The sequence below is a fragment of the Antrostomus carolinensis genome, unplaced genomic scaffold, assembly GCF_000700745.2.
Source record: "Antrostomus carolinensis isolate BGI_N321 unplaced genomic scaffold, ASM70074v2 scaffold27649, whole genome shotgun sequence".
Classification (NCBI taxonomy): Eukaryota; Metazoa; Chordata; class Aves; order Caprimulgiformes; family Caprimulgidae; genus Antrostomus; species Antrostomus carolinensis.
Window position 1 is genome coordinate 3,321 of NW_010339650.1, and position 10,474 is coordinate 13,794.

Here is a 10,474-nt window from a genome sequence, read left to right on the forward strand (position 1 = left end):
ATATGAATGTGGTGAAGGAAAAAAAATCCCATTGTGTCTTCAAGATGTTTCCCCCCCTCCAAATACACCATCTCTTCACTTTAAACTGGGAGATGAGCGTGAGAGGCAGCTGTAAGCAGAGGCAAAGCCTTGAGATAGTTCAGTCAGACTAACTCCCCCCGCAGCAGCGTTTTGACCCAAAGCAGAGAGGCAGCAGGGAGGTCAATCGCTGCAGAACTGAACTGCCACGTCGAGGCAACGGCACGGGGACAACAGCAAGTCACAGGTGCCCAGGTGGGAGACAAGCAGAACGTGACTAAGCTGCCTCATGCTTCCTCCCCTCGGGTGGGATGCTCTGTCAGCAGCGCTGTGGACACCGAGCTGCTCTGGGTACTGAGAAGCAGTGGCTGAAGTTAAAATTTATACAATCCACAAGAATTGGGGTTAACCTCTCCCAATTTAGATTCAAGGTGTCAGCATTAGTAAAAGCAGAGTTAGAACAAATGTCAAATATTAATTAAAATGAACAAATTAAGAGAGAGAAGAATGACATATCCACAGATATTTCAGGGTTGTTTTTTTTTTTAAAAAAAAGCTATAAAGTAAAGGTATCCGGGGCAGTTAGTGCACCTGGATGTATCGTACCAGGAGCAGTGTCAAATTTTCGGGGATAATTTGACCCCTCACCCCCAATGAAATCAAGTCCTGAAACAAAAAAAAAAAAGAAAAAAAAAAAAAGAAAAAGAAAAAAGAAAGACAACCAGTGAAATTTTGACTTAAAGAAATGAAGGTGAGTTTCATTGACCCCATGAACACCAGTCACATTGTACCTGTGGATATTGTTAATTTAAAGAGATGCCTGTGGCTACTAAAATGGAAACGAAACGACCACGCACGACACAGGTGAACAGCGTAGCTGCATGATAAACTTCACATCTGCTTTGTGGAACTAAAGCAAATTGGAGTTATTCCAACCAAAAAATCTTCAGCTCCCCCCAACCACACTCCAACCCACTTTGTTCCACAATTCCACAAAACACCAATACTCCAAAAAACCCCAGAGAAACCTGTTCAGACAGTTAAACTTCCAGCATGTGGAGCTCATCCACCCTCATCCCTTTTTCCCCCCTCGAAGACAAGTGTACCCACTGCTCTTAAAACATGCCTACGCTACACCCTCCAGTATTTAAAACTCCATTTCTCAGTGGGCAAGAGGATTATCACTCAATCTGCTAGTGTTTCACAAAATGATGATTATTTTTCCCCCCTTTCAAAACATCTCTCAGTTTTCTGAAGAAACAAACAAATAAAAAACCACTAAAACAGAAACGAATCAAAAAAACCTCTACACTAAATGTGTGGGAAAAGGTATCACGGTTTACTGGACTTTATTTCTCTCTTTCCAAAGTGATCAGTTTCTCAGCAAACACAAGAAATATGGAAGTGGTCTAAAGCAACATTAATATGGTTGTGAATGCTTCTTATAACCAAGATGTGGTATTTACTTGAACACTCAAGAATCATGGAAAAATAGTTTGATTTCATGGTGGTACAAGATTTGCTCCATAAAAAACCCCCCAAACTAACCAGTCTTAGAAAACCCACACAAAGAGACAACTGACAACCAAGGATTGTCCCTTGTGACCCTGTCCAGTTATCACACTGCAAAATTTGAGTTCATTTGTGTCTTACAATAGTGTGTGTACTTGAAACAAACAAAAAAAGCACCATTTTTCCAACGCAAGAGAATGCACAAAAGGCAGATCAGCACTCACGAGCTGCCCAGTGAAGAAACATTTGCTTCAGCCAGGGAAGCCACGAAGATTTCTTTTCAGCTAGCTTTCTGTCACAAGGTCTCATCCTACAGCAGTTTGAGCAAGTTCACCATGAAAGAGAGAACGTTGCCCATATTGAAATCAAGAGCAAGACAGCTCAACTCTGAGTAATGTTCTCTGGAGGATGAACTGGACATTGAGAGAACTTGTAAGTGTTTATCACACTACTGTTTAGAAAAAAAGACTTTTTCTACTGGAAAAAGACATTTTCTACTGGAAGACTTTTTCAAAGAGGCAGCACATTTTCTACTGGAAAAGAAACAGAGGTTTCTGTGCCTCTGTTGGGCAACAACACACACAAGCTCAGGCCAGAACAATCATCCAGCTCCTGATTTCCAGTGTGGTCACCCTGACAGATGGAAAGGCACCTCCAGGTGCAAAGAAATAAGGTGACTGAAATCCATCTCTGAACTAACAACCCCTTCCTCCATCCCTGAACCAAAAACCTACCCAGACCCTCCTCAGTGCAACTGGGTGGACACAGACTCCACTTACGCTCTAAATACAAAACATGGAGCATGTGTGTGAAGGCCACTTACTTGTGCCATCGTCTGGCTCAAAGCTGCCAGTGTTGTTCCACGTGTTGTTGTTGCTGTTCCCGTAGTTCTCATCCGTGCCGGCTGGCTCGGCGTAGTCAGCTGGGTTGAAAGTTCTGTAAAGAAATAAGAGGATGGAAATTTTTACTCCCTCTCCCCACTAAGCATTTTAAAAACAAGGATTTTATTCAGATCATAACATATCTCAAAAGACAGTTCTCTCAACAGAGGGTCGCTTCAGCTACACCAGCCATTCCAAATTTCAGTTAGGATGATGCAGTTTTGGATTAATTAAAAAAAAAAAAAGCTTATTTCTGCTGTGGTTTGTACAGTGAAACTTACCCCATGCCTTGGGCAGAAAATCTTCCCCCTCGCCTTCCAGAGCCACCTGTAAAATAGACACACACACACTGCTGAGCATCTCTCTTGACTCTGCATCACTGGGAAAAGAAACACTTGAACAACATGTGGAGTTTTCTGCTGCCCAGAACACGAAAGCAGCGAGGATCTGCCCGAGTTGATGGGATTTCCAGCAGTGTCTTTATATGTAAGGCAATGACCTCAGCTGGCTGGTACTACCACTCCCAACACACGATTCCAGGCTCAGTTGAGGTTTCCGTCTGGCACAAACCGTAAGTACCGACCCCAGGTTCCGATTTCTGCAGCCTGTGTCCTCAGCATCAACCCCTGAGCAGCACGGATTTTGTGCCACCGAGTATTTAAAAACCAAGCCAAGTGTTTGGTGCTCAGAGACACAAGTGCAAGAACAAGGATGATCCAGATCGTTGCCAACAAGCAACTGGCCCACCTGACAAATAGTCACCTGAGGTTTTTTTTAACTTCCCACCTCTATGCAATAAAGCCCTATTTTGTTGTTTTTTCAATTCCACAGATGGGTGTACAAACTAAACACTGTTTCCAGTATGCTAAAGATGGAGAAGCACCATGCAGCACTAAGTGTAAGCGTAAAAACCAAAAAATCAAGTGCTTATTTTCAGTTTGGCAACTCCTCCCATAGAAGAGACTGACAAACCTCACGGAGGAGACAGATCATAGAATCCCAGACTGGTTTGGGTGGGAAGGGACCTTAAAGCTCATCCAGTCCCACCCCCCCTGCCAGCAGCAGGGACACCTTCCACTAGACCAGGTTACTCAAAGCCTCATCCAGCCTGGCCTTCAACACTTCCAGGGAGGAGCAGCCACAGCTTCTCTGGCCAACCTGGGACACTGTCTCACCACCCTCACACCAAACAATTTCTTCCTCTCATCTAATCTAAACCTCCCCTCTTTCAGCTTAAACCCATTTCCCCTTGTTTTGTCATTAACTGCCCTTATGAAAAGTCCCTCCCCACCCTTCCTGGAGCCCCTTCAGGTACTGGGAGGCCACTAGAAGATCTCCCCGGAGCCTTCTCTTCTCCAGGCTGAACAGCCCCAACTCTCTCAGCCTGTCCTCACAGCAGAGCTGCTCCAGCCCTCGCATCATCCTGGTGGCCTCCTCTGGACTTGTTCTAACTGGTCCATGTCTTTCTTATGTTGGGGGCTCCAGAACTGGACACAGTACTCCAGGTGGGGCCTCACGAGAGTGGCGTAGAGGGGGAAATACAGATATGCTGATGTAATAATTCTCCTCCCACTCCCTCTGACCTCAAACCCCATGTGTACCTCGGCCTCGGCCACGTCCCCGTCTCCCTCTTTCTGTGCCTCTTCCAGAAGATCCTCCGCTCTTACCACCGTCCAGTCCATTCTCCTGGCCTCGAACTGAAAGACAGAATGACGCAAAGACAATTTCAAGATTCATCCTGCTTTAGGGAGGATACAAGAGCAGACCTCAAACACTTGAAGCGCAGTGGCTGTGCAGGAGACCACACTGCCAAACACTCCCATAAGTTCTTGTATTTAAGCGGATGGTATTGAGGGTATCACCCAAGGAATCATCTCAGAGAGGGGAGCATGGAACAGATCACCACACAAGGATGGTTTCCCTCAAAGACGCGGCTGCCCAAGAAGCTTTACTGGCAGCGTTTCGGCAGCACGCGGTGCCCGGTGCGCGCCACGCCGCGCCGGTTGGTTACGGGTGATATGAAAGGGCAGGTCCGTACACTCTCTTCCACGGCTGGCACCTCGCCCCCGCCTCGGCGGCCCGCCACGTCGTCTGCTGAAATCCCGATCCCTCTCCCGGTTTTCTTTGCTTTCTTCACTGGGTTCTGTCTGTCCACTCTCCTTCTGCCCCGAGACACCCTTCTTCTTCCCGACCATTTCCCAGGAATGCTGAAGGTTTGCAAAGGGGAGAGAAGTTAATCGTAGTCTGACCAGTGTGAGATCCAAATACACACACATTTACACACGCTACAGAGAGTAACAAGGGTCTCCAGAAAAACGGTTTCCAGCCCAATTTTTTTTTCAATTGATTCTATTTTTTTTTTTTCAATTTGATTCTATCAGCCTAAACACAGCACAGCTTCTTCCTTCGAGGAAAGCTTTCTTACAGCTGACTGGCATGCAGCTGGAGGTAACAGGAGACGAGTTATTCTATTTCTGTAAAGATCTACTAAATCTCTTAAACAGAGTGAGTATAATGCTTGCTGGAGTTCAAAGCGTGAATAAATCTACCCTGTTTAGGGGATAAAAACCTCTGCCAACTCACAGAGGTCATTGTTTTGGGGAGCTCTCAAAATAACACAGGTAAACGTTACAAAGTGCTCTGCAGTCAACGTTTTGGGGTAAATTGTTCTCTCAGATGTGGAGTAATTTAACAAAACCCCTCCCCTAAATAGCAGATCACAGGGAGAGGAATATCACAGAATTTATCCCAGAGGCAAGTCCAAGCCATCCCAAGTTCAACTGTAAGAGGTTAAGCACGCCTCCAGCTCGCTGCCGTGGGCCTGCACTGGTTTATTGACAGTCTGCAGTGCTTTCATATTCTTAAACTGATGCTGCACGCTGTTAGAACAATTAAAAATAGTCACAAGACACTGACAAACACCCAAAAACATAAGTGGCAGACAAGGAAACAGCTGGTTTAGGATGGCAACATGCAGGGACAGTGACAAAAAAAACCATGAGAGGCACAAACTGCCTTCAAGCCCAAGGCTTCTGAAGTCTCTCTCCGTAGGTATCTGGCTCAGAAGGAAATTTAGGAAAATATTTACTTTGAATACTGTAATTTTAAGCCAGACCTAACTCAATGCTAAGATCACGCCAGCTCCTTCACTGTCTGAAACACGGTGCGTTACGGGTAACTGGCTCAGCAGGTGAGCAGCCCTCACCAGCACGGGAGGGTCTGAGCAGTGAGCACGTCTGTTCCTCATCAGAAAAATCCCCTTTACGGGATTGCTGCACAAGCTGAACCCAGGCCAGAAGCAGCTCCAAGACCTTTGACCAATTCCACTGCAGACACTGCTGGTGCTCAGTGCTGTGGGTACCAGCCCAGAGACCCCCCACAGCTGGGGAGGTGACAGGCACTGGAGGGCTTTGCTCTGCCAGCTCTGTTTCTGTCTCTACAAAAAAATCTTGCGTGCCTTGCCCGGCTTATCTCACACTGCTGGGTGTTTCAGCTGCTGGAATAAAGGAGGTACTGCTACACAACGTGGTTTGCTGCATGTTACCCTGGATGCTATTTTCATGACCAATGTGTTTATCTAGGAAATGCAATTGCTGTGATAGCGGGGGTTTGTCATTGAACTAGAAGCCACTGGTTACAAGGGACGCCGAGGAAAATACAGTCACAGCAGAGCTTTGCCTCAGCAATGCACATCCACATCTTCTCCCTTTCCAAAAGGATTTTCTAACAGCTGTTTGTCCTGTTATCAATGGAAAGGGCTTTCTAAAGGCAAGGAAGAACCTTCTGTGTGCTGTATTGCATTTGGCCAACACTGGGGAGCAGCTACAACAGTCTGAACTGTCCAGCTCATCCACCTGCACTCGGGGCTAATAAGGAGGAAAAAAAGAAAGCAAGCTAATATGTAATATTCTGAAGTGTATTTAGAGTCTCAACTCTACAAAGAGTTGAGTGTGCTTCAGCCAAAGCAGAGTGCTGGGGGGACGTGTCTGATCAGCAGTTTGGAATGATGCAATATTCCCAGGCTTTTTACCAGGCTGTAACAGAACTGGTGTCTCAGAAGTTGTCCCAAAAGGAAGGACATCCCACACACCAGGCGGAAGGTTCCTCCCAAGCAAGCGCTCGCTTGTTCTCAGAGCTGACACTGGCCTGCCTGGCACAGCATTGGAGCCTCACTCCACAGAAAAACAGCAGAGATCCCCAAAAACGTGGCACAGGCAGCGGCACACAAGCCCATCAGCACATTGCTGGGAAGCAAATGTTTAGGGCCAGAGACACAAAACTGCATTACTCAGAGAAAGGGACCCGAGTGACACGGGTCACTCAGCCCTGGTGGGAAAAGCCAGGTTATTTCACACTCACAGCAGCGTGAACGCTTACAGAGGTGTCACTGCACTGCTGTCAGAGTGCTTGGATCCAACAGGAATAGGAAGTAAATGGCTTACTGCATTTTCCTCTCTATTCCTCTGGGCCTGCTGGCCACGTACCCCGTGTGAGGCTACAGAGAGCAGCGTTAAGAAGCCAGGACACAGTCACACTTCACACACTACTCGTGGAACCAGGCAGCCATTCTGGCTCTCGTTATCTAGACATCACTGTACGTCTCGTCTTCAAATACGCACTTACACTGAACCAGGCCTCACCAGACTTACAGGACCCAATCCTACCGTGTCCGGATTGCCCTCCAGCAGCACGTTGATGGCCCTGTTAACATCCCCATTGCAGTCGTGCAGAGCAATCACACACTCGTCCTGGTTCTTGCCTGTGATGTCAATCAGCTGTAGAGAAGAAGACAACAACCACAGTTAGCATGTTCCAAACCAAGAAGGCTTCGAAATCTCTATGGATCTCTTCAGAGGTAAGTTGAATCCCAAACCAGAAGTCCCACAAAGGAGTGTCAGGGGAGTCTCCATCTCTGGAGATGTTCAAAATCCACCTGGACACCATCCTGTGCAACCTGCTTGAGGTGACCCTGCTTTGGCAGGGGGGTTGGACTGGATGATCTCCAGAGGTCCCTTCCCACCCCACCGTTCTGGGATGTGTGTGTTTGGGAGTCTCCCGAGCCTCCTCAGCTTAGTTACGAGAATTAATTGAAGGTGGGAATTTCCAAGTTACCATTATTTCCACCAGAACCCAACCTACAACCTCCTTTTCTCAGGATAACGCTGTTCCCTGCATGCTGGAGAACAGGGCAGCCCAAGGTAATTCAGGGAGCAGCCAGTCGCATCCCTCCCACCCCTCAGAGCATTCACAGAACTCTCGACATCGATCTTGCCTTCCTGCCAGGGTTCACCCTCACTTTCCACACTCACTTGTTTCACCTTCTCCTCAAAGTCAGCGTCATTGTGGTCCGAAATCATCTGTGCAAGTCGAATCTGTTCTGCAGTGGCCTAAAGAAATCGAATGGGGAGAGAGAGAGCGGTTAGAGCCGGTGCATTTCCAACCAACCTTCTTCCAAAGGCCACACCGCTTCCGTGGGATCTCTGGGAAGGAATCAATATGATGAAGAGGAGGCACAAGCAAGGGTCAGACCAAGGAAAGCTTCCAGGAGAGTCATGGAAGAGGAGCAAGCGAGGGGAGCCTGGAAGAAAAGGACGTGCTGCTGGATGGCCTCGCAGCACCGGGTCAGTGACAATCACCATTTTGAGGCAGATCTTACCACCACCAGAACATCAAGACCCACTGCAGGCAGCTTCTCAGCCACTTGCATTCATTAAAGTGAACGGGGAATGGTCAGATGGAAAGAAAATCAAATCTCAGCCCCGGCTCCTGCTCGGAGACACCAAGGCAGAGCCGCCACCGTCAGTGGCCGCTCAATGACCCTGGCCCTGCGAGCAGCACCCTGCAGCACGCGGGGAGCTCATCAGGCCAAGCCCAGGCGTTAGCCAGGGCCAGGCAGGAGTGCCAGGTCTCCACCTCCAAGCTAACTGGTTTCCATGGACGCTGCCCTTACCTGCGGCCGCTGCTTGTGCTGTGTCTGGCTCTGTGTCTGTGTCTGCTCCCAGTTCCCCCGGGCTCGGTTAGTGCCCACCGATGTCATCATTTACAGTATATACAAATAACAGTATTTACAAGGTAGAACTCTGTGGTGGGTCAGGGGAGAAGAAAGAACAGACTGTTAGAAATCAAACACAAAAGGCAGCACCAAGACTGAATGATCACACGGGCACGGCAGCCAGTAAAGCCGTCACGGGCCCCCACCCTCCCTAAAAGCCACGGAGGGGGCCAGCCTACCGGTTCCACGGGCCCTCAAGACACAAAGGCCACCTGTCCTTCTCCAGGTTTCTCCACCACTACCCAGGCAGAGCACTGCAAATGAACCATCACCTGCAGCGAGGTGGGCACCATCAGGACCCGGGAGCAGAAGTACTTGGGATAAAGGTTTAATGACTCACTGCTAGAACACTAGTGTGATCGGCACGGGTTTGCCATGGCCGGGGCTGTGGGATCTACTGCAGCAAGAAACACTTGGAAAAAGCTCTAAAGAAACTTCACTTTGAGAGCAGAACATCTCAGAGCCTCAGACACATCAGCTACTTCCCCTTCTCCTTTCTTGCCTTCAAAGCAGGGCAGAGGAAGCAAAAACTCTCCAGTAATATGTGGTGCTACAGGTTTGTGGGATATTGTTTTCAAAAGGAACCGCCCTTGTAGAACTGCCCATTTTTGCTCGCTTCATTTATTCCCCACAACTGGAAATACTGAATTTTCTTCTATTGAGTATTGTACATTAAAAAAAAAACCTACAAAAAAAAGTGAACTAGATGTCAACAAGGACTAACAGCCAGTAGTGTCGTGGGGTAACTGCTTGAGGCAAAAAATCCCAGGAAGAGTTCAGGCCACAGAGCATTCAAAGCAAGGGGAGTTTTATAACTTCACATGGGGCTTCAGGGGAAGAACCCAACCTGGATGGTTACAACTGAGTCGTTTGACCCTGTCTATCTTCTCCCAGGCACATCCCACAGCACTCAGCAGGACAGACTTGCTACTTCCAAAGTCCTCAAAATCTCAGTCATTGCTAACTTCACATTCTCAGATTTGGTTAACGAGACTGTGACGCTTTCCTCCAAAGCAGCAGGGTTTGCTCCAGGTGCTGGTGCTGCAGGCAGGCGCCCGGGACAGGGGAAGGAGCCACAGACAGAGCACAAGAACGGGAAAGAAACCTGAGCGAGAAGAATCTGACCTGCAGGACGTGATCTGAAAGGTCGCTGGTGACACCAACGTGGCAGCGCAGAGCAAGAGCCGGCGTGCCAGGTGGGGAAAGGCTGGGAGGCAGCATTAGCAAGACCCTGGTAAGAACCAGGGTCTCCTGTCACAGTCAAAAAAAAGCTCAACGGGGCTGAGAAACCTTCCCCCGAGAGCACAGAGACCCTGATGTCACCTCTGCACCGCGGCTCGAGCACATGCCACCGCTCCTGCTCCCGTCAGCATCTAGCATTCGCTCGTGGGCAAGTTTTCAAAGGCAACTGCTCCCGCAGCTTCCCACAAAACCTCCACAGTTTTGGGGGAAAAACCTCCACAGTTCGCCCTTTGGGGCCTCACAGTAACTTAAAAACACAGTTTTCCAGCTACACAACACCAGGATTTCTTATCAGGAACCAATCCGAGCCGCCTGTCCCATCACCAGGAGCATCACCCCCCAAGGTGCAAGTGACACCGAGCAGATCTAAGGAAGAGCACCACGGTGAAGACAAAGCCTCCTGGGCTGCACAGCCATCCCTCCCACACGGGCTTCTTCCCCACAGTATTTATTTTCACTCTCCATCGCTCCATCTCTTCCCGTTCTAAGTGTTTCCACGCACAAACAAGTTGTCATATTAAACAAATTTGGCAGCAGAACTGCAGGCCCAGAGGGAAGCAATCCTGTGCGTTTGCAGGAACTTAATCTGCAGTTTCAATAGGATCCAGCTCCAGCAGCCTACTGCCCCGAACCTTTGTGCAGCGCCTGGGCATTGTTCAGCAGCCGCCACGCTCCGCTCTGGCCCAGCTGCATTTCTGCCAACGTTAAATCAGGAGGAGTTTTTTGGGTTTTTTTTTTACTTTTAACATGCAAAAACCACAAGAAAAAT

General features: G+C 48.4%; 1 protein-coding gene across 1 annotated transcript; it reads right to left on the bottom strand.

Moving 5' to 3' along the window:
* Positions 1 to 2,353: 2,353 nt before the first annotated feature.
* On the bottom strand, positions 2,354 to 8,494 carry LOC104520175 (ubiquitin-associated protein 2-like; the record flags this gene model as incomplete). The annotated part of the gene is made up of 7 exons (XM_010175933.1): positions 8,362 to 8,494; positions 7,721 to 7,798; positions 7,076 to 7,186; positions 4,450 to 4,618; positions 4,013 to 4,108; positions 2,693 to 2,738; positions 2,354 to 2,466 (listed from the first exon to the last, which is right to left on the bottom strand). Coding segments are annotated over exons 1-7 (703 nt in total), but the record flags the coding sequence as incomplete, so codon positions are not given.
* Between the last annotated feature and the right edge of the window lie 1,980 nt (positions 8,495 to 10,474).